Source organism: Silurus meridionalis, chromosome 7 (genome assembly GCF_014805685.1).
Source record: "Silurus meridionalis isolate SWU-2019-XX chromosome 7, ASM1480568v1, whole genome shotgun sequence".
Lineage (NCBI taxonomy): Eukaryota > Metazoa > Chordata > Actinopteri > Siluriformes > Siluridae > Silurus > Silurus meridionalis.
In genome coordinates, this window is record NC_060890.1 from 945,263 (window position 1) to 971,392 (window position 26,130).

The window sequence follows — 26,130 nt, forward strand, 5'->3', positions numbered from 1 at the left end:
TTTGGTGTCCATGTGTATAAGTGTGAATGTGATGCTGAAAGGATCACTGATATAAACTAATATCACTATTCATCATGTCTCTGTATTACAGCTGTATGGAGTGTGGTTGTGTTCCTGATTGGTTCAGTGCTGGTTGTTTTTGTGAACGCTGCCGCATTATTAGTGGAGCTGATCCTAAAAGCACGTAAGTCTGTAATATTAATAATAATAATAATAATAATAATAATAATAATACAAAATGTATCACTGTTTAAATGTTAAAGTTAAATTTACTGAGAGACAAATTATTATAATCACAAAAATGTTATTAAAATGAAATAATAATTTATGGGGCTACAATTGTTATCTTTTATTTATTATAAACAGGAACTGGTCAGCGTACAGTGGATCTGCGACTTATTGTGATACCGACTGAAATCGTCTTTGCTGTGTTCTTGTTCGCTGTACAGATTTCTGTTTACTGTAAGTATAATCTCCAGACATGACACAGAATATGATCTGATGTTGAACAGGTCTGTTTACATTTTGTCATTTTATTGCTGCTTCATTAACAGAAATAAAATAGTAATTTAATTATTGTGACAAAATCCATTAAGGAAAAAAAGTAATGTTTTTATTATCAGTGATGTCAGAATATTTAAGCTTATAAAAAATATTATTTGAAAGCTTGATTAACTTGAAGCTGGAAAGGGGCATCACATGAGCATAAGATCAGGACCATGAACCATGCAGGGACTTGGTGATGTGGAATTTTCTCAGCTGAGATTTACATTAAAACGTACAATGATCAATTTTATTTAATATTAATTTCATTTAGCATGGCAGAAAACATGTCTCCCATCAAAATTATTTTCATCAATATTATATATATATTTTTTCCGTCATCAGTGTAATAAAATTGATACCATATAAATATATTACATTTGGATTGAAGTCACATTTGTTCCCATCACACAGGCAAGTAGAAAAAAAAATTCTCAACCCGAATATGACCATGACCTCCAGAATCTGGCTCCTGTATCTGAGCTCTCAGGATCTTATCATGTAAGACGCTTCCCAAATGTTTTGATTCTACACTAATTATTTATGGATATACAGTACAAAGTGTTAATGTACACAACTAAACCAACTAATTACCAGTAAACCTGATCTTTAATTTATTAAGACTCATGATGTTCAGCCGTATACAGTCTCTTAATGCACTAATAATAATAGTTAATAAAGTATTATTCATCTTATTACATTAAACTCATCATGTATTTACCTGTTAATCAGATATTTATACTCAAAAATATCTTTTAAAGCAGAAATGTTCCATTCTGAAGCAGATCCTCATTTCATACATAAAATTAAACACAACAAAATCAAACACAACCCCAGAAGATACCAAAAGTACATGTACCTTGATTCTTTACCACCTGACCTGCTGGAGCTCCATCTTTCATCACCTGAGTGACTGAAATCCCCACAGCACCCTCTAGTGTGAGGTGATTATACTGCACAACCCTGAGCATGAAAAGGTCTTGCATCTGACTGAAAAATAGGAATGAGAAAGAACTTCTTTAATGTGTAAAACAAACCCAAACCATCATGCTTCCACCATCATGCTTTACAGTTGGGTTAATGGATTATTCTGGTGCCTGAAGGTCACCTTTGGAGTTTTTTTTTTTTTATCTCTGGGTATTAAATGATCTGACCCTGGACTGTTTATGCTGAAACGCTTTTTAAAATTCCAATCCACAAACCTTCTTAATGTAATATGATAAATTTCAGCTAGTGTGGAGACGGCCTTATAACCCCTTTCCTGATCAATCTCTTCAGATCACTTCTCTGAGGTTGTGGTTGGTTTCATGTTTTCTTGGTATAATGTAGAAACATTATGAGTGTTTCAGAAAACAAACTGGCAGAGTCTGCTTTTATAGACATACTTACACTTTCTGATCATAAACAAACCTTCTTTAACCACACAGTTTATTTCTCTTACACTGTTTGTAAAAGTAATGTGGATTTATTTTGAAGTGTGGATTGAGATCTGGTGTGTTATTTGTTTTTTTTAGACATTGGGGCACATAATTGTTATTTAGGTGCTGATGAGCATAGATTCCCCATGACTTAATGTAATGAAATGCTTGTTTTCTTTTTTGTAAAATTCCATTTCTTTTTTCTTTTGGATTATGATTTCTGGATTTCTGGGAAACTGCTTTGGTACACAAACACTATCAGAAAACCTTATATAAAGATCCAGGGAGAACAAATTTTCTATTTATATATTTATTTGTTTATTTGTTTGTTTGTTTGTTTTATACAGTGTACAAATGTAAAAATAATATTTTCACTGAATAGTGAATCTAAATATATTTTTCTGTAACTGTGTTGAGAATAAATATAATTCTGTATGAGATCAGAAAAGTTTATTTATTGTTTTTTTTTTTGTTCTTTTGTATTTAAAGACTTGCAGGTGAGAGGAAACTCTGCCTGCTGCCTGTTTACAACATTGTGAAAGATCTGACTGTACATGTGTATGATTGTGTTGCATGTTGCCTGTTTTTGCCGTTTCATTACTTTAATTTATCATGTAGTGTGTTTGTATTATATTCAGTCTGTATGTAACTGCAGAGATTCAAACTTTACTACAGTATTAATCTCAGCTATTAATATATTGTGTGTTGGACAAAATAAAAAATAATAAAATCCATTCTTTCTTCATTGATTATATTTATTGCAGATGTTTTTAAGCAACACCTCTAACATTCTGAAGTGAGCATTAGATTTGACACAGAACACAATCTTCTATAAAGAATTAACTACATACGTCACTGACGACTCTGAAACCATCTCACATCCAAACCTGAGCCTCTTCCTACATAAATTAACACAAAATAGCAAACTGATAGCAATAATGATCATTCTTTAAGTTACAAACTATAAAAAAGTTTTTATAAAAAAGTAAATAATCTGTACTCTAACGAGCCTTTAGTTATTTATGAATATCATCTGAACAAAATGCACATTTTTTATGCCTGTTTAAAAGATAAACCCTTTTTTAGTGAAGTAATTTTCTCTCTCAATGTTCACCACACCTCCTCCTTCAGAGGTTTTTCTTTATTTATATTCTTTTAAGATTGTACATTAATATTATGTATGTATTTATTATTTTTTATTTGATCTAAAACAACACTACCAGAGCACAACCTGGTAAAAGACTGATAGAAATCATCTAAACTGGTCAGAACACCTGTGCTGATTTCTGTCCACCATCAAAAGCTCCTACAATGAACATGTGAACATCAGTGCTGGATCATGGAGCAGTGTTAGAAGGTGGTTTGGGGTCACTTACCTTGGGAGCCAGCAGATCTTGTGTGATGCTCTGAGTGATGTTCTACTAGGAAACTTCAGGTCCTGGTGTACATTACAGAACATACAGGATCTGCTGTGAACATCTTGGTAGCAGATAACACCATCTTCTGAAGCTGTTTTTGTGCTACATGGAGGAACAACATTATGGATGCACAAGCCAGTGCACTCTTAGTGCCGGTCCCAAGCCCGGGTGAATGGGGAGGGTTGTGTTAGGAAGGACATCCAGCGTAAAACATGTGCCAAATCAAATATGCGGATCACAAATTAGAATTTCATACCGGATCGGTCGAGGCCCGGGTTAACAACGACTGCCACAGGTATCGTTAGCCGACAGGGTACCGGTGGAAATTGGGCTACTGTTGGCTGAAGAAGGAGAAGGAGAGGAGGAAGACGTCTACAGAGACAGCAGGGAAAGGAGCGGTGGAGGAGAGTGGAGGTTCAGGTTGGTACTTTAAATGTTGGTACTTTGACGGGTAAAGGGAGAGAGGGAGCTGATATGATAGAGAGGAGAAAGGTAGATATGCTGTGTGTTCAGGAGACCAAGTGGAAATGGAGTAAGAGCAGGAACATTGGAGGTGGGTTCAAACTGATCTATCATGGTGTGGATGGGAAGAGAAATGGTGTAGGGGTGATTCTAAAGAAAGAGTACAGTAAGAGTGTAGTGGAGGTGAAGAGAGTTTCTGATAGGGTGATGATCGTGAAGGTGGAAGTTGAAGGATGATGATAAATGTCATCAGTGCCTATGCTCCACAAGTTGGCTGTGAGATGGAGGAGAAGGAAAGATTCTGGAGTGAATTAGATGAAGTGGTAGAAGGTGTACCTAGGAAAGAACGATTGGTGATTGGGGCAGACTTTAATGGGCATGTAGGTGAAGGAACAGAGGTGATGAGGAGGTGATGGGTAGGTATGGTTTTAAGGAGAGGAATGTGGAAGGGCAGATGGTGGTAGATTTTGCTAAAAGGATGGAAATGGCAGTGGTGAACACTTATTTTAAGAAGAAGGAGGATCATAGGGTGACGTATAAGAGTGGAGGAAGGTGCACACAGGTGGACTATGTGCTATGCAGGAGACACACATCATTAGGTTGATAGTTTAATAGTGTGGGTGTTATTGCTCTCTACACTGCTGAATCACACCATTTTCTCTTCGTCACCTGGTAAGTGTGCATAAGTGATATCTTCTAAAAAACATCTGCAGTTGTAGATGAAAAGTGGATGTATGATGTATTTACTGACAAAATTCATAAAAAAAAGGAATCATGTGTATTTTGAGTGAAGAATCTTTATCAGGTTTAATTCAATTAGTTTTAGCTTTGAACAAAACTATGAGTCTGAAACACTAAATACATTTGGTGCACAATTAAATACACCCCATTGTTCACAGCTGATCAAAATCTCAGAACTAAAGACCTAAAAAACTCATTGCTGATTTTATCCATAAGATACACACAACATCTAAATCTGTATAATATACATGTCTTTTACATTAAATACCGCTCGCGCTGATACTGTCCTGACACACACATCACCACCATTCCCCCGCCATGGGTCCTTTTCCTAAAATGCGGTGTCATTCTACATTTTACCATTTCTACCCGTATTCCGACTAAGCAGTCCCTGTTTTACTCTTAGATAAATATATTCGTGTTGATTAGCTAAATTGCTATCAATAAAGCAAACGTGTTAAAGTTTACAACTAGTACCGTTTGTGGAGGTGAAAAATGAATGATGTTTGTCACGTCCAAACACTAAAAAGGTGAATAAAGCGAGAAAATGCGTACTTTGGGGATCCTTTAGGTGTCTGTGAATTTCGCCTGTCCAAAAAGCACACGTGATTTTTTTTTTATGCCTGTCTACAAATATGCCATTTTAACAAACAAAACAAACAAAAAAGAAAATAAATAAATAATAATAATAATAATAATAATAATAAGGATTTAATTCATATTGAACTTATAATTGATTTAAAAGATTCAGGTCCACAGTACAGTTATAGAGATGCAGTCACGTGATGTAGAAAGTGAAAGTACAGTTTTCCCGTTAGAGACTAGTGATGGGAAGTCCCCGATTCTTTTTTGCGAATCAGTTCTTTCGGACAGTTCGTTTCAAAGAACCGGTTCAAAAAAGCGGTTCACCAGTTCTTTTACGTCCTTACGTCATTACGTCATGCATATCCAAAGATCATCTCGGCGGATGAACATACACACTAAACACATTTAAATAGTCATGTCTATTGCATGAGGGCATATAGCTTATCTGTTTAAATTAAATCATCATCATCATCTTAGAAATGTTCCTTACATTTACCTTTAGCACTAAATCACCCAATACAGGCACTGATGTGCAAAACGTTGATGTTTTAAGTTGTTAGTAAATAAACTTACTTTTCATTTAAGTCCTCAGTTCACCTATGCTCATATTCAATTCAATTCAATTCATGTTTATTTGTATAGCGCTTTTAACAATGAACATTGTCTCAAAGCAGCTTTACACAGATAATGTGGTGATTAAAAGTAAATATGTTCTTTGTAAGTATGTTTGTCCCTGATGAGCAACTGTGGCAAGGAAAAACTCCCCGAGATGGCAAAGGAAGAAACCTTGAGAGGAACCAGACTCAAGAGGGAACCCATCCTCATCTGGGTTGCACCAAATGTCCATTTGAAGCAGATATACAATGTTGTGGGGTACAGTGATGATGATCAGAAGCAAACTGCACTCCCGAGTCAGTGCAGCAGACCGCCGACACCAACTACAGTCCAATCCGTCCTCAAAGCACCCGTTCTACTCCGGAATTAAGAGACCGTCCGAGCTGCACAGAAGTGTGAAGATCCAAGGAGGGAGAGGGCAGGAACAGTGGTCACTGGAGCCTCAGGAGCATGTTTAACTCGACCGAGAGAGAGAGAGAGAGAGAGCATGTAGGATGTTTTGGTGACAAGGTGAGGGAGGTGAGATTGAGATGGTTTGGACATGTGCAAAGGAGGGACATGAATTATATTGGTAGAAGAATGCTGAGGATGGAGACACCAGGAAGGAGGAAAAGAGGAAGGCCAAGGAGGAGGTTTATGGATGTGGTGAGGGAAGACATGCAGGTAGTTGGTTTGAAAGAGGCAGATGTAGAGGACAGGGTGGTATGGAGACGGATGATCCGCTGTGGCGCCCCTAATGGGAGCAGCCGAAAGAAGAAGATGGAGGAAACACACATCATTAGGTTGATAGTTTAATAGTGTGGGTGTTATTGCTCTCTACACTGCTGAATCACACCATTTTCTCTTCGTCATTTCCACACTGTCACCTGGTAAGTGTGCATAAGTCATATCTTCTAAAAAACATCTGCAGTTGTAGATGAAAAGTGGATGTATGATGGATTTACTGACATAAAATTCATTAAAAAAAGGAAATTATATGTATTTTGAGTGAAGAAACTTTATCAGGTTTAATTCAATTAGTTTCAGCTTTGTCTGAGTCTGAGACACTAAATACATTTTATGCACAATTAAATACACCCCATTGTTCACAGTTGATCAAAATCTCAGAACTAAAGACCTAAAAAACTCATTGCTGATGTTATCCATAAGATACACACAACATCTAAATCTGTATAATATACATGTCTTTTACATTAAATACCGCTCGTGCTGATACTGTCCTGATACACATCACCCCCATAGGTCCTTTTCCATAAAATGTGGTGTCATTCTACATTTTACAATTCCTACCCGTTGATTAGCTAAATTGTTAGCAATAAGGCAAATGTGTTTAAGTTTACAACTAGTCCCGTTTGAGTAGATGAAAAATAAAAGTTGTTTGTCACCTCCAAACAATAAAAAGGTAAAAAAAAAAAAAAAAGCGAGCAAATGCGTACTTTGAGGAACCCTTAAGTGTTTGTGAATTTCGCCTGTCCAAAAAGCACACTTGACTTTTTTTTATGCCTGTCTACAAATATGCCTTTTAACAAACAAAACAAAACAAAACAAAACAAAAATAACAATAATAATAATAATAATAATAATAATAATAATAATAATAATAATAATAATAATAATAATAAAAATAAGGATTTAAATCATATTTAACTTATAATTGATTTAAAAGATTCAGGTCCACAGTAGTCACGTGATGTAGAAAGTGAAAGTACAGTACAGTATTCCCGTTACAGACATGGAGGCTGCTGTACTGCTCTGGTTTCATCTGCTGCTGTTTGTGATCTTCTGTAACGGTAATGTTCACCATGATTGTGTTTGGCATTGCACTGTTAATACATAATACATAATAGAGTGAATAGAGAGAATAAGCTGAATCACAGTGTAGGATCTGATCTAATCGAAGAGGATTTTAACTTCATGTGCGTCATATAAACGGAAACAAATAATTGAGGAACTTGTAAATAATAGTTTGCAAAAAAGTTCCAACCAGTCAGAATTAGGATTAAAAATACATGTTTTAATTGCTACATCGAATAAAACCAACAAATGAGTGTATTGTGGCATTGGTTTTATAAAACTAAACAGTGTGTTTCCGGCCAGACTGTTCTTGTTTTTGAGAACTGCACATTTCCTCTGTGTTCTGGAGGCTTATAAGCTTAGAAAGTGTTGGAACTGATTTTGTCTTGGGTTTATTCCTTCTGTTACCCTAAAATCCCCCGTACTTACAGGAAATGTGGTTTTGCATGGTTACGTGACGTACAGCTGTCGGTGTCACAGTGTGTACTCAATTTTGTTGGCAGTTATTTAGACACTAATGTCTGTATGTTGAGTTATTTTCAGAGCACAGTAAATCTGTACTGATACACAAACTGCACATTAAAACTCTAAATATAGCAAAAATATAAATATATAAATATAACAAAGTTTCATTTCTATACTATTGCATCTTGAGAAGACACTAAAATATATTTGCTGAAATGTGAGGGGTGCACTTACTTTTGTGAGATACTGTACAGCACATCTAGAATACCTGTTGCATGACTGTGGACAAATGTGTAATCAGTAAATCACCATTAAACCTCACTATCACTATCTGGCCTAAAATTAGACAAGTACATATATTTTCAATGTTTTCATTCTTTTATATTATTTATAAGAATATATTCTTTTAATTTGTATTATTTGGAAATAATAACAATTTCTTTTATTAAAGAAAGTAACACAAATTATGTTTGTGAGTGATTTTAAAAAACAAACAATTTTAAACATTTAAAAGGATTTTATTTTTAAGCAAAATATAATTACCAAAATTACCAGTAGTTGCAGCAGCTGCTGATGCTCTTTGAAGCTACCACCATCTTCTCTTAATATGGAGTTTCACTAGATCATGACCCAGCTGCTCCAGGACAATCCTCCTTCCACTCGGTTTTACACTGTTCCAGTTCTTATTTATTTTACTCCATAACACAAAATATAATAAATTAAGTAAAATATATTATTTAATAAATTATATTAATAAAATATATTATTTAGAACAATTCCTTTGCAGTATATACAGTATTTCTGGAACACCTCGTCTTTTATTGCTTTTGATTTCTTTTTGATTTAAACAGCTACAAGACGATACGTGTGTGTGTGTGTGTGTGTGTGTGTGTGTGTGTGTGTGTGTGTGTGTGTGTGTGTGTGTGTGTGTTAGGTAGGAATTTGTAGGCCTGAGTCTGGTTATGTGGAAAGAACATCCAGTTTCTCTAAACTGGTCCACTGAATATTGATAGCTAATGTTTAAAAAGTTAAGAACTAGCTGCTGAATCTACTTAATGCAACTGTCCAGGCTTTGCCCTGATTCTGCTGGATGCAGACGGTTTCACCTGTGTAGAGATAGAGGGATTTGGGTATCAGAGGTAAACTAGAAGGAGTGGAGAAGAAACAGGAAGGTAACTGGTCCATTTTGCCCCCTGCCCCTACATTGGGACTGGGTAAGGAGTGGGAGAGAGAGAAGGAGAAAGTGAGGAATAAGAGAAATCAGCTTGATGACTTTGTCCAGTTATGCAGCACTGATAGCACTTAGAATAAAATTAGGTGGACTGGGTCCAATTTCACCCCTAAACTTTTAGTTTAATGCAAAGGCACTATTTACATTTAAATAGCAGCATGTTTTGCAATAATAAAGGAAAGTGTCAGCCTACAAGAGGAAACCCAAACAAATGTAGAAACTTGAGACATGATAATTGAATGGCATTTCACACATCAGGTCAACATTATTTTAACTGTGTTTTTATTTTCTTTAGGTTTCCATGTCCAGGGTCCATCTGGTCCTCTCACTGTCCAGCTGGGAGACTCAGTGATGTTGCCCTGTTTTGTAGAAACTCCTCTACCAATGGAAGAACTGGAAGTGGAGTGGAAAATAATTGACCCTGAATCTCTAGTGCACTTGTGGCAGAATGGAGAAAGTCGACCAGAGTCTCAGAACCAGCGTTATCATGAAAGAGCTCATTTCTTCTCTGAGGAGGTTGCTCATGGAAACTTCTCTCTACTGCTTACAAATGTGACTCGGGAAGATGCAGGAGTTTATAAGTGTGTCGTTCACACAAACCAGCACTCTGATGAAACTCTGATTGAAATAATGGAGACTGGTGGGTAAATTTTTCACCTGATTCATTTAATATTCTGTAAAAAACTATATAAAAATTTATACTTAAAATGTAAAATATAAAAAATACAAAATTCTCATTTCAGAGCGCTTGATTGTGTCTGGAGGCCACGTTATATCTGCATATGTGGGTGAAGAAATCACACTGAACTGCTCTGTAGACTCACATATACCATCAGAAAAGATAGAAGAGGTTTCATGGAAGAAACAGGATGAAGATCTCTTACTGCTGCTCTATCAGGAGGGTGACATTCTGACAGAATCAACACATGAGAGATTTAAGGGCAGAGTAGAATTCTTCAGCACTGAAGACAGAAACAAAGGAAACTTCTCAATGAGACTGAAGGACATCAGAACTGAGGACAAAGGACTGTACATATGTTCAGCATTTTCTGGGACATTATCAGATAACACAACAGTGGAGGTGCAGCAGCTCGGTAAGTTGTTTTTTATGGACAGTAAACAGGTAAAGATGTTGTAGAGCATTCACTACTCTTATATATTACAGTCTTGTAGTGGTTTAATAACTCTGGTGTTTGTCCCATGCAGGTTTTTCCTCTATGCATATTGGGATAATTGTGTTGTGTTTACTTGGGTTTGTATTTGGATCACTAATCCTAATATACCTATACTTCTCTTACACATCTTTAAAAAAAAAAGGTGAGTCTGGGCTTCTTTCTCTCACTTTAGAATTTTGTTACTTTCATTTCAACTTAATACAAATCTTCTTTTTATTTGTTTCTTTCTAGATAAAAGCAGAAGAGCCCGAGTTATACAGTGTGCACATGTCCTTTGTCCTAATATCACTATGTCCATTGTCTTCATCCTTTGGGGTGTGACTGAGGGTAAGTATTGTTTTTCACAGTAACACTGTTTATAACTGTAATTATCACATTATTCACAAATTTAGCAAAATGGCTGCCACAATCATTATTCAGCAGCACACAGAACAGCACTTGATCCACAAATGTGGTGTGAAATGTTTGCCACGGAACCAGGACTTAATCTTGATGTATAATCCTCTGTGAAACATCACCTCAACAATAATAGAAGGTCCTGATTCACTCAATATTATATGTTATAATTGATAAATGGAGAAGAGTGCAGTGTTGGGCTGCATTTGCTGTCTATTAATTACTTTCACTTGTTTGAAGGTAGTTTGTCTTGCATCCATTCCCAGGGGTATTTTCTAACTTCCAATTACATGATCCCGAGATATCATGGCAACACAAAGAACTACGACACTGGTCCTCAAACTGCCTTCAACACTGCATGGACAAATACATTCACCTCCCATGTTATTCTACATCAGTAGAAAGCCCTATGTCCCTCATGCCTACAGCTGTTCCCCAAAAGCTTTTAATAAAGAAAGTGGTATAGGAGTGGTGGGGGTGGTGTACTCCCACCACACTGACCATGGGACTGTGCCATCGAATTACTCCAAAATATGTAGCACCAATTGCCGGATATACTCTCTTACAATGCCAGAAACTAAAGCCATTTAGGACTATATTGAAGACGCATTCGCAGCTGGAGAGGTCTGGGAGAGTGCCCACCTACACCTCCATTCAGCGCCAAGAGCTCTAGGATAATCACAGAAAACACCCTCATCCACAGTATCAACCAGGTAAAATTGTGTAGATGTCTACACAAAACCTTAAGCAGAATCACTGCTGGTGCTGTTTAAGGGTGTAGCTGACCTGCTCGACAATAGCACACTTTAGTTCCAGGTACTCCAGCAGGTTGTCAAAAGAATCCAGATCACCTGCCTGTTCTTTTTTCTTGGACCTGGAAACACTGCTGCTTGGATACTTTGTTTTTCTTCCACTCCACATGCATTCACATGTGCACAAACAATCATACACGATTCGTCTTCAGTCTTCCTAAGAATACTAAGCTTTACAGTGTTGACAAAACCCAGACTCTTCATACTTTCTCTTTCTTTCTTCCCCCCCTTCTCCCCTTAATAAAATCCAGTACAGGTATGTGTACTCCCTCAGTTCTGCCCTCCATTTACAAACAAATCTCAACCACATTTCTGCTTTCACACTGACTACCTATTTTTATAATAATTAATGAAAGCTTTACTATGGAAGCACTGAACTATGGAAGCACTAATCCTCTAGAAGAATAGCAAAGGCTTGTATGCCCTCTTCACTGGGGAGAATGACCATGTACTGGGTCTGAGGTTTATAGGTTTAATAAGTCTTGTGGAGGACCAACAATTACAATTACAATTTAATAACAATTAAAATCCTGAATGTTAAAGGAACATTTTATGGCAGAACTGTTTTAATAATAATTGACAGTAATAGTAATTATATGTGTTGTTATTGACTGCACAACATTAACTAATGAATAATCTGATTTCTTTTCTCCAGGGTCTTTTACTGAAGCAGCAACTTGTTCAGCACTTAATTTTGTTAGGATTGTTTTCCTATTTTGCATTGCTGACCATCGAAACCATTTAAAGGTATGATTTGATGATCAGTTGTGGCAGTGAACAAAAATTACATTTGTAAGATTTATTGTAAAGATAAGAACAACAAGGCTATGAACAGTGAAAATGTTATATGTAAGTTCTGTTATTTATAACAGTATAAATGATACATTATATTGTTAAAATGGAAAAACTATGTTAGATATAATATACAGTACAGACCAAAAGTTTATATATATTATATACACAGTACAGACCAAAAGTTTATATATATTATATATACAGTACAGACCAAAAGTTTATATATATTATATACACAGTACAGACCAAAAGTTTATATATATTATATATACAGTACAGACCAAAAGTTTATATATATTATATACTCAGTACAGACCAAAAGTTTATATATATTATATACACAGTACAGACCAAAAGTTTATATATATATTATATATACAGTACAGACCAAAAGTTTATATATATTATATATACAGTACAGACCAAAAGTTTATATATATTATATACACAGTACAGACCAAAAGTTTATATATATTATATATACAGTACAGACCAAAAGTTTATATATATTATACACAGTACAGACCAAAAGTTTATATATATTATATACACAGTACAGACCAAAAGTTTATATATATTATATACACAGTACAGACCAAAAGTTTATATATATTATATACAGTACAGACCAAAAGTTTATATATATTATATACACAGTACAGACCAAAAGTTTATATATATTATATATACAGTACAGACCAAAAGTTTATATATATTATATATACAGTACAGACCAAAAGTTTATATATATTATATATACAGTACAGACCAAAAGTTTATATATATTATATATACAGTACAGACCAAAAGTTTATATATATTATATATACACAGTACAGACCAAAAGTTTATATATATTATATACACAGTACAGACCAAAAGTTTATATATATTATATATACAGTACAGACCAAAAGTTTATATATATTATATATACAGTACAGACCAAAAGTTTATATATATTATATATACAGTACAGACCAAAAGTTTATATATATTATATATACAGTACAGACCAAAAGTTTATATATATTATATACACAGTACAGACCAAAAGTTTATATATATTATATATACAGTACAGACCAAAAGTTTATATATATATATACAGTACAGACCAAAAGTTTATATATATTATATATACAGTACAGACCAAAAGTTTATATATATTATATACACAGTACAGACCAAAAGTTTATATATATTATATATACACAGTACAGACCAAAAGTTTATATATATTATATACACAGTACAGACCAAAAGTTTATATATATTATATATACAGTACAGACCAAAAGTTTATATATATTATATACACAGTACAGACCAAAAGTTTATATATATTATATACAGTACAGACCAAAAGTTTATATATATTATATACACAGTACAGACCAAAAGTTTATATATATTATATACACAGTACAGACCAAAGGTTTATATATATTATATACACAGTACAGACCAAAAGTTTATATATATTATATACACAGTACAGACCAAAAGTTTATATATATTATATACACAGTACAGACCAAAAGTTTATATATATTATATATACAGTACAGACCAAAAGTTTATATATATTATATATACAGTACAGACCAAAAGTTTATATATATTATATATACAGTACAGACCAAAAGTTTATATATATTATATATACAGTACAGACCAAAAGTTTATATATATTATATACAGTACAGACCAAAAGTTTATATATATTATATACAGTACAGACCAAAAGTTTATATATATTATATATACAGTACAGACCAAAAGTTTATATATATTATATACACAGTACAGACCAAAAGTTTATATATATTATATATACAGTACAGACCAAAAGTTTATATATATTATATACACAGTACAGACCAAAAGTTTATATATATTATATATACAGTACAGACCAAAAGTTTATATATATTATATATACAGTACAGACCAAAAGTTTATATATATTATATATACAGTACAGACCAAAAGTTTATATATATTATATATACAGTACAGACCAAAAGTTTATATATATTATATATACAGTACAGACCAAAAGTTTATATATTTACATTTACATTTGCGGCATTTAGCAGACGCCTTATCCAGAGCGGCGTACAAACGTGCTTTAAATCTCTAGTAGTGAATAAATCTACACTGGTACGCAAGAATACAAACTCAATATAAATATAACTCGAATTCTACAAACTTGGAAAGTGCTAATTTAGGTATTTCAGGAAGAGGTAGGTCTTCAGTCGTCGCTTAAAGATAGTCAGGGACTCTGCTGTACGGACATCTAGGGGAAGTTCATTCCACCACATCGGTGCCAGAACAGAGAAGAGCCTTGAATTGTACTTACCTCTCATTCTGAGAGAAGGTGGTACCAGTCGAGCAGTGCTGGAGGATCTCAGACAGCGTGGTGCAGTGCGAGATGTGATGAGGTCACTGAGGTAAGATGGTGCTGGTCCATTTTGGCCTTGTAGGCAAGCATCAGTGTTTTGAATCTGATACGTGCAGCTACTGGAAGCCAGTGAAGGAGCGCAGCAGTGGGGTGGTGTGGGAAAACTTGGGCTGATTGAACACAAGTCGTGCAGCTGCGTTTTGGATCATTTGCAGTGGACGAATAGCGTTCAGGGGAAGACCTGCCAGCAGAGAGTTGCAGTAGTCCAGTCTTGAAATGACAAGAGACTGAACAAGCACCTGGGCAGCCTGTATGGACAGAAATGGTCGAATCCTTCGGATGTTATAGAGAAGAAATCGACAAGAACGAGCAACATTAGCGATATGTGGGAAAAAGACAGTTCATTGTCCATAGTTACCCCAAGGTTACGAGCAGTGGCTGAAGGGAGAGCAGAGAGTCATGAAGTGTTATTTGTAGATCTTGACCTGGAGATGAATCACCTGGGATGACCAGCAGTTCTGTTTTGCTGGGGTTGAGTTTAAGTTGGTGAGCCCTCATCCATAAAGATATGTCTGACAAGCATGCTGAGATCCGAGCGAAGCTGTGGTATCTGATGGAGGAAAGAAAAGATGAGTTGAGTGTCATCTGCATAGCAGTGATAAGAAAACCCATGTGAGGATATGACTTCACCAATGGAGTGGGTATAGAGGGAAAAAGGAGGGACCAAGTACCGAGCCTTGTGGGACACCAGTGGTGAGTCTGCATGGGGCAGATGTGGATCCCTCCATGTTACCTGGTATGAGCGACCTTCCAGGTAGGAAGCAAACCATTCCCATGCTGTTCCAGATACCAAGGCTCTTGAGGGTTGACAAAAGTGTCTTGTGGTTGACTGTGTCAAATGCTGCTGAAAGGTCCAGAAAGATAAGTACAGATGACAGCTTGGCTGACCGAGCAGCATGTAGTTTCTCAGAAACAGCCAATAGGGCCGTCTCTGTGGAATGTGCCGCTTTGAACCCAGACTGGCTCGGATCGTGGAGGTTGTTCTGTGAGAGATAGACAGACAGTTGGTTAAAAACAGTGCGTTCCAGAGATTTAGAAAGAAAGGAAAGGAGTGATACCGGTCTGTAGTTGTTGATGTCTGATGGATCCAGAGCTGGTTTCTTCAAGATAGGAATGACCCTTGCTTGCTTGAAGGTAGTTGGTACATAGCCAGATGTTAATGACCCATTGATGATTGTGGAGATGAAGGGCAGGAGATCTTGCGTGATGGTCTGGAGCGTAATTGAAGGGATTGGATCTAGAGGACAGGTGGTGGGATTGCAGGATCGGATGACTTGCAGTATCTCATCTTCTGTTAAGGTTGAGAAGAGTTTATATATATTATATACACAGTACAGACCAAAAGTTTATATATATTATATATACAGTACAGACCAAAAGTTTATATATATTATATACACAGTACAGACCAAAAGTTTATATATATTATATATACAGTACAGACCAAAAGTTTATATATATTATATACACAGTACAGACCAAAAGTTTATATATATTATATACACAGTACAGACCAAAAGTTTATATATATATTATATACACAGTACAGACCAAAAGTTTATATATATTATATATACAGTACAGACCAAAAGTTTATATATATTATATACACAGTACAGACCAAAAGTTTATATATATTATATATACAGTACAGACCAAAAGTTTATATATATTATATACAGTACAGACCAAAAGTTTATATATATATATATACAGTACAGACCAAAAGTTTATATATATTATATATACAGTACAGACCAAAAGTTTATATATATTATATATACAGTACAGACCAAAAGTTTATATATATTATATATACAGTACAGACCAAAAGTTTATATATATTATATATACAGTACAGACCAAAAGTTTATATATATTATATACAGTACAGACCAAAAGTTTATATATATTATATACACAGTACAGACCAAAAGTTTATATATATATTATATACACAGTACAGACCAAAAGTTTATATATATTATATACAGTACAGACCAAAAGTTTATATATATATTATATACACAGTACAGACCAAAAGTTTATATATATATTATATACACAGTACAGACCAAAAGTTTATATATATTATATATACAGTACAGACCAAAAGTTTATATATATTATATACAGTACAGACCAAAAGTTTGGACACACCTTCTCATTCAAAGAGTTTTCTTTATTTTCATGACTATGAAAATTGTAGATTCACACTGAAGGCATCAAAACTATGAATTAACACATGTGGAATTATATACATAACAAAAATGAACTGAAAATATGTCATATTGTAGGTTCTTCAAAGTAGGCATCAAGAGAATGCCAAGAGTGTGCAAAGCAGTAATCAAAGCAAAAGGTGGCTACTTTAAAGAACCTACAATATGACATATTTTTCAGTTGTTTCACACTTTTTTGTTATGTATATAATTCCATATATAATTCCACATGTGTTCATTCATAGTTTTGATGCCTTCAGTGTGACTCTACAATTTTCATAGTCATGAAAATAAAGAAAACTCTTTGAATGAGAAGGTGTGTCCAAACTTTTGGTCTGTACTGTATATGTTTTAGTTATACAACCTCAATTATAAAAGAGTTGTGACGCTGTGTAAAATGTACAACATTTCTACCACATTTTAAATACTGGTACTAATTCCACCTTCTGCTTTTGCAGTCACTATGTGCTGAATTAGCAGTTTAACTAGCTCTCCTCCAGGACAGTGTTTGATTACTTCATTTAGGTTTTTTGAAGCTGAGAATAAATATAAAATGAGATATGTAGGACTTATTAAACACTAAACTAATCACTACACACTCTGTCCCGTTATATTGCAGGTTGTTGCTACCAGTTAATAAATCGTTTGGCATTTCCACTGCTATATGTTGTGATAACTGCTGTTGCTTATTTACGTGAGTAAACATCAAATCATTACACCATTACCACCTACACGATCTTTCATTCTTATATAAGAGAAAAGTTCAAAGAAACGTTGAAATTCACAGAAAACATTTAATTTCTCTATGCAAAGCTTTTGATATTTGTGTATAAAGCACTGTGTATTTGTGTAATGTATAATAACATTTTGTGTGTTTTCTAGCTATAATTGTGGATTTCTGGCACAAAACAGACACTGCAGTGAAACTGATCATACCTTCCATTGTTCTTATTCTACTGCATGTCATCGATGCATGTAGGTGTTCAGATATTTATTTTTACATATCTATTTTTATATTTTTATGTAGTGTTTGTGCTTTTGTGTGTGTGTGTGTGTGTGTGTGTGTGAGTGAGGTAATAAATTACTAAATGTTATTAATTGTTATAAACAATGTCTAACAACCATAATGCAAGTCGAATATCAAATGTTGTAGGTCTCAGATTCACCATCATACGACGACAGACTTATCAACTCATTTCTTAAAAACAATCTTTACTGGACATTTCTAAAGTTGATTATTGTTTGCTGCTTTTTAAAAATGTTTAATTTTATTCTTTTTAAAGGCATATTTGTGTTACAGCAGGTCTTACTAATGCCTTTATACAGAACTGTATGAACAAGCAAATAGAACAAGCAAATAGTTCTGTACTGCTTCACTTATAAATGTATAATGTAATCGTATGTATGTTCAATGAGGGTTTTTACACTGGAATAAGGGCACTGGTGTATAAAACACTAACTTCTGATTTGAGTTGTTTTTGTAACTGTCATAAAATACTGAAATATAAATACCATTTGTGTGGTTATTATTTATTTTCCAAACCTCTAAATTAAACTTTTCATAATCTTTTATCTTCAATACAGTATGCGGTGGAATAATCCTTCAAAAAATAACAGGCTGGAGTTACATAGTTACAGAATTCAGCAATATACTGCGAGTGATTCTCATAACTTTGATATTTGGAGCTCAAACCTTCGGTAAGTACAGATTTTTCATGTGGAGTGACGTCTATTGTCATGTTTCACTCTAATGGCTATTTTGTTTTTGTGTGTATCGAATGCAGGGATAAAAAGCATTGTAATGGATTATTTACACTACATTAGACTACATTAGATTTTTCTTGAATTGTGGCTGCATCTGTTGTTTACAGTTCCAGTGTGTATTACTGCTGTTTTGCACAATAATTGTACAATTGTATTATGTTGAAAAGAACTCAATAGAGAATATATTTGTTCTAAAATATTTTTTAATACTTGTTTTGATTCTTTCGTTTTTCCAATTTGTAGATTTTATTAATCTAAACTTACACAAAAAATAAAAGCCAAATATTAATAAAATTAATTATAATTAATGTTCTCTGTTTTTCAGGAACTGTGATTGTGCTGCTATTTCCAATGTTATCAGTGTTTTCTTTTCTTTTTTTTACTGTTGTACAATGTCTGGGTAAGTACAGTATATATGTTTATTTATTTATTTGATCTAATACATTTTTTACTGAACATTATAAATGCATTATTATATTTTATACAACATGTACAGGTAGTCCCTGACTTATAACGGTTCAACCTAACCTCCTAACCTAACCATAACCCTAACCCTAGATTTCTTAATGTTACGATGATGAAAGCGAAATGAAGAAATTGTAAAAATATTTTCAAACATCTGCAAACATAGCAGCGTAAGTAATATGGTACACTGGGACGCTGCCATGTATGTATCTTCCACCTTGTGAGATCTTTACTCTCGCCAGCAGCTGACAGAGTTTATTTGTCTCTGTGTTAAAGTGTGTATGCACTCGCGTACCGCCGCTCGTCCACGCACTGGCTGCCATAAATATTCTGCTAAATGATGTACTATAACGTGTTAAATTATGAAAATGTTACAGTATACTACCACATACTAATCACCATTCTTTAAGACTCCTGGGTAGGCCAGGCCATGTCTCCATGTCTTTTATTTTGATGGAGTCATCAGAACACATTTCCATCATAAGTTGGGGACGACCTCAAATTCAAACCTGTATATATAACCAGCCATTAGGGTTGCACAAGCCAGTGCACTCTAAGTGCCGGTCCCAAGCCCGGATAAATGGGAAGGGTTGCGTTAGGAAGGGCATCCAGTGTAAAAACGTGCCAAATCGAACATGCGGATCATAAATACGGATGATCCGCTGTGGCGACCCCTAATGGGAGAAACCGAAAGAAAGTTATATATAGCCATGTTATTTTTACATTCAATTATTTAAAATCTATATTATTAGATGAAAGGTAACTGATTACAAAACTTCAGCTCTAAAACTAAAAATTCCAAATCATTTTACACACAAACTCTTCTTCTAAGTCACCTTTGTGTTTTAGTCACCAGACGTTCACAATCCAGCTCCAGAAACACTGGGATACAAAAATGTAAGTATATATTATACTCTGTCTCACTCGCTGTCTCATGCCAGTGTCGGAATTGGAGTGAACTTTTTTGCACAATGCAGCCCGAAAAAGACAAAATACAGGCATCGACTCTAACAGACATTTATTGAAGTTATTTTCACAAATGTACATGATTTTTGTCATGTAATAACTGGATAAACAGATGCAACTGCAGATTATTGAAATTCAAGTGCAAATATATAAAATAAAGATCAAGAAGCAAACACCAAATAACATGAACCATAAACCTGAACATGAGCTAAAACCAACAAACAAGTCTTTTGTAAGGTGAGATTTAAATACAAGACAACGTGATTCAGGTGTGAGTGATCAGAGACATGTGAGCATGTCAGGTGAAGGTGCAGTGGCTGATGGGTAATGTAATTCTTGGTCCATGAACCGGACAATTTGAAATCTCCTCTAAATCCAATCATCACTATTTTAAGTGTAACAGTAAAACTTAGACATTAATGTAAAAAAATATTAATCATAATTATAATTCAATTCAAATTGCAATTGGCTAGCAAAGTTACGTTTTTGTAGGTTATATATATATATATATATATATATATATATATATATATATATATATATATATATATATATATAAACCTACAGAAAACATATAAATCATATACAGTGCCCAGCATAAAGGATTACACCCTGACAGATTTCTCAATCTCCCTAAATAATTAGAAAGTCAAACTGGGGTGAATGTTTCTTGTGATACAATACGACGTACCTTGCAGAGGAGAGGCATGCATGGCTGTCATTCACAAAGAAAGCCTCTGCTGAAGCCATGCACAAAGAAGCCCCTCTACAAATTGCCAAAGCTGAAAAATGTATGGTAGCAACAGTAAAGAATGGTGGTGGTGGCAGTGTTCTTGTGTGGGGCTTAATGAGTGCTGCAGGTGTCAGAGAGTCACATTTTATAGATGGCATCATGAATTCACAGATATACTGTGAAATACTAGACTAGAAGATGCCATCTCTCTTTCAACACAATAATGACCCAACATACTGCATACATCTAAGGTCACTGGTTTGTTTCTGAGGAAGAACAGGATAAAAGTAATTCAGGGGATAAGCATGTCACCAGATCTCCACCCAATAAATCACTTGTGGGGAGTTCTGAAAAGACAAGTTGAATGTCATTCTGCATCCAGGATCTGAAAGACTTTATACTTCTAGAATGGAGAAATGTAGATGGAGCTGTATGTCTCAGTTTGTTCATTCAATGTTTAGAAGAATTTGTACTGTTCTTAAAAATCAAGGAGGCTTCACAAAATATTCACTTTATTATTCCTTTTTTGTAACACCTCATTTAAATTAAAAGTTTTTCTTTCTTATGCTAAATATGTTAGGTGGTCACTCGCTTATGTAATGTAAATATTTATATATATATTTATGAAGTGCTAAAAAAGTGAATTTTTTAAGGAAGGCAATAATTCATCAGTTTATTATTATTATTAAAATTATTATTATTATAAATATTATTAACGTTGCTTTTGCTGCTTCTTTTTGCAGATTTTCGTTACTTTGTATCAATAATGATAATCCTGGAGATTCTAAATGTATCAGGGTCGATCTACTTCCATTACACTGTAGTGACTGATATGAAAGGTAAATACAGATTCTGTTTCATTACTGTTTACTGGAGATTCTGTTCCACTGGATGATCCTTTTGTATAGTTTCATGTATAAAAGAGGTTCTAATTTATTCAATTTGACTTAAAATGATATCAGAGCTTCTTCTTATTAAATCAGAGAACATACAACCCCAATTCCAAAAACAGTTGGGACTTTAAAATGTAAATAAAGACACAATGCAATGTTATGACCTTCTGTTTTAGATTTAAAAGTGGCTTTTTGCAGTTTTGTGCTAGAATTATCTGTAAATGTATAATTTATCAATAATAATGTCATGATTATACTTGTTGAAAATGTGTTGTTATGTTTAGAGCGTGATGCATTGACCTGTGTGACGATGTTCCTCTACGTCTTGACCATGATGACACTGTCTACAAGTCTAAAGCAATTATCAGGTCTAATCCTTTTCACTTTAAACAAACTTGACTCAGATGAAAAAATAATTACAAAAGTAGTCATTTATTTCATCTTATAATTCCTTATTTTCAATAATTTTATCTACAATTATTTTCTAATGCAAAAGTTTTCCCAGTAGTGAGCATGAGTTGAACACAAGGAAGGAAAAGGACACTGTTCAAAGCCATTCATAAACAATAATATAATAAACTAATATCACTCTGAAACATTCATCACAGGTGCATGTAGATTCTGTAGACAGTAGATTTAGTTTTTACTGTCACAGACTTGACACTGATAATAGAAAGTCACTGATTGTGCTTTCATACTTCTAGAATCTGACTCCAGAAACACTGCGAAACAACAACGTAAGTACTCATATTTTTTTTTAAGTTGAAGTACACAGTCATGTATCATTCACAATCTATCCGAGACAACATCAAGCCAAAATACCTTAATTCTTTATTTAGAAAACAACACATTCATCTGAAAAGGAAAGGTTTGGTTTCTACTATTGTCACTTCAGTTCAATGCCAGAGTCAGCAGCAGACTGCAGTTCCCAGAACAGCTTTTAACCCAATTTTCATTGTGTATTAGCTTTGTTTGCAAGCTGCAAAACAGCTCTCTCTTGCCATCATCTGAATCCACAACTGCTGTCTGACAGAATACTTGGTCAACAGAAAGCTAGCACAGCTCAGAGCCACAGTTCCAGCTACACTAGCTGCACTGGTGGCAACTTTCACAGTCTTTCTCTTTGATTATGTAAAGAAAAGTACCCTGGGGTGCTGGCTGGTTTCAAATCTTCAGTTCTACACTCTAGTTTTCACTCTACATCACTGGTCATGAAGGGGACCTTCTCAAGAACAGTGGAGTCTGACAGGGGAGCGCCACTCCAATCCCAAAATTGTCTAAGCAAGAACCTTGTGGAAATCCAAAGATGCTGTAAGGAGAAATGATGCTTTTACTGTGACAGTCCTTAACACCAGCTGGCACAATTTTTCTTTCTCCTTCCTGTGCCAGTTTAGACACTTCATTACAGTGTTGATCCGCTATGGCAACTCTGACTGGAAACTTCATAGATAGCACCCTTGCTGATGAACTCTAGCTTCACTTACAACCAGTTCAACACTATTAAAAGTTTCATCCCTGGCTGAAGGGGTAATATTTTATGGGGAGGTCAGTCATCTGCTGCACCAAACTTATAATCCGCCACATCAGCAATCCTCACAGTAAAGCTAGCTTAGAAAATGCTGGTTGCAGGAACCCCAAACCCTTTTTACGATTTTCATGCAGCATAAGTATTTAGAGTACATCAAGTCAGCTAAGAGACTGAACTCCCAGGTATGCTGGGGCTGTTTTGCTGCTTCAGGACCTGGAAGACTTGCTGTGATAAATGGAACCATTAATTAACTATTAAATTCTGCTGTTTACCAAAAAATCCTGACGTCCAGCCATCTGTTCGTGACCTCAAGCTGAAGCGAACTTGGGTTCTGATCCAAAACACACCAGCAAGTCCACCTCTAAATGGCTGAAGAAAAACAAAATGAAGACTTTGGAGTGGCCTAGTCAAAGTCCTGACCTGAATCCTATTGAGATGCTGTAGTATGACCTTAAAAAGGGGTTTCCTGCTCGAAAACGCTCCAATGTGGCTGAATTACAACAATTCTGCATAAATGAGTGGAGAAACAATTCCTCCACAGCGCTGTAACAGACTCACTGCAAGTTATCACAAACGCTTGATTGCAGTTGTTGCTGCTGATGGCAGCCCAAACAGTTATCAGGTTTCGGGGGCAAACACTTTTTTCCACACAGGGCCATGTAGTTTTGGATTTTGTTTTCCCTCAATAATAAAAACCTTAATTTAAAAACTGCATGTTGTTCCTTGTGTTATCTTTTACTAATATTTAAATTAGTTTGATGATCTGAAACATTAAAGTGTGAAAACATGCAAAAAAATAAGAAACCAGGAACACTTTTTCACACCACTGTATGTCTCAATGAAAACCACCTGGTCATTAACTTAATCACTAATTTCCCCCCATTGCAATGCAAAACTCTCATCATGGTGAGAGTTGACCGATCCGTACTCTCTTCATCCTGCCATCAACATTTACAGTTGCAGAATTGTGTTGAATCATGTGTTTGTGTACTTTGACATCCCAAGCTTTGTTATTTCCAATTTTTTTACAGGCTTTCAGACTGTTGGTCCCAACTGTATACACATATCAGCTGAAATTCTGTTAATAGAATTTCAAAAAATGGTGTAGAATTATTGATGCTTTGACGATTTTAATTTTGTAAAATGCAGCTTTCATTGGCATTCTTTAAGATATGTATCAGGAGTGAGGAGTGTTATAACGGGTTAGAACGCTGGAAATTTGGTGTCTATGTGTATGTGTGAATATCATGCTGAAACGATCTGAATCACTTCTTATTACTGATAGAAATTGATTGATTTTGCTTTAGTTACCAGACCTCCAGAGTCCGACTCCCAGTCCACACAGCAGCGTATGTACAAAAATCATAAAATACAATTATTTTTATTTACAGAAAAATGTGCTGAAAAGGGGAAAAAGTTCCTATTTTCTCTAATCGTGATGTTTGTATTACAGCTGTATGGAGTGTGGTTGTGTTCATGATTGGTTCAGGGCTGGTTGTTTTTGTGAACGCTGCTGCTTTATTAGTGGAGCTGATCCTAAAAGCACGTGAGTCTGATTTTAATAATAATAAAAAGTGAATCACTACATAAATGTTATTGTGAAATTACTGACAAAAATAATGATCACAAAAGTGCTATCAAAATAATCCACCTAATATAACATGGTGCTGCAATTCCTTTTTATTTATTATAAACAGGAACTGGTCAGCGTACAGTGGATCTGCGACTTATTGTGATACCAACTGAATGCGTCTTTGCCGTGTTCTGGCAGATCTGCTTTCTGTAAGTATAATCTCCAGATGCGACATTTAAATATTATAACAAAATTGATGCAGGAAAGAATTTTCTGTTATTATTATCAGAAATGGGGAAGTCAACCTAACTTTAAACCTGTTACATAATCAACACCGGAAAAGGACATCATGTGAGCATCAGAACTGAATCATGCAGTAATGGAAGAATGCAGTTCTGATCAATCCTTTTTTTTCCCCAATCATAAAATGCTTGAAAATTTTCATAATTGATGAGGCAGGGACAAACTGCAGCCTCGAGTTTAGAGAGAGAGAAAGGGTGGGACTTGGTGATGTGGATTTTTCTCGGCTGAAAGTTACAATTACATTTTATTTACATTAAAAATTTAGCATGGCAGAAACCTGACCACAATTTTACTTTATCAATATTCTATAATGTTTTACCTTGATCAGCACAGTCGTATAAACATGTTGTATTATAACTTTCTATAGACTAGGATAATTTATTAGAATGACAAAAATGATACCACATAAATATTTTACATTTGGATTGACGTCTCTGACTGTCCCATTTGTTCCATCACACAGGCACAGAGAATAAAGAAAGATATGTGTGTATTGCTGATGAATTCATCATGTATAAATAGGAAAATTTATTTTCTTTATCAGCTTGGTTAAACAGAAGACATGAACATTGTTGCTCTCATTGTACAGATTTAGAACAGAAATACAGAGGCTGCTATTCTGGTCTGGATCTAAACAGGAACAGATGGTGAGATTATTATTAACATTATTTTAACATGGAATAACGATTTTTATTTTATTAACTTTTGTGCATCATATGAGACTAATGAATGTCTTACAAACACAGGACTCAAACACACCCTCATCCAA

At 34.7% G+C, this 26,130-nt stretch overlaps 1 protein-coding gene and 2 long non-coding RNA genes across 5 annotated transcripts in view; 2 read left to right on the forward strand and 1 right to left on the reverse strand.

Moving 5' to 3' along the window:
• The window catches only part of LOC124389265, a 111,034-nt gene that overhangs the window by 31,885 nt on the left and 53,019 nt on the right, over positions 1 to 26,130 (forward strand). For 2 of the 3 annotated variants that reach the window (XM_046854612.1, XM_046854615.1), the window contains exon 2: positions 9,568 to 9,912. In XM_046854612.1, the coding sequence (XP_046710568.1) occupies positions 9,568 to 9,912 (345 nt within the window). Of the gene's footprint in view, positions 1 to 7,512; positions 7,573 to 9,567; positions 9,913 to 26,130 lie in introns of those variants that run through there. The other variant, XM_046854613.1, reaches the window with a different exon arrangement.
• On the forward strand, positions 470 to 2,695 carry LOC124389274. Its single transcript, XR_006926549.1, has 2 exons — positions 470 to 1,044; positions 1,329 to 2,695. It is a non-coding gene; the product is annotated as an uncharacterized LOC124389274 (long non-coding RNA).
• LOC124389275 lies at positions 1,410 to 4,879 on the reverse strand. The gene is made up of 3 exons (XR_006926550.1): positions 4,511 to 4,879; positions 3,338 to 3,481; positions 1,410 to 1,533 (listed from the first exon to the last, which is right to left on the reverse strand). It is a non-coding gene; the product is annotated as an uncharacterized LOC124389275 (long non-coding RNA).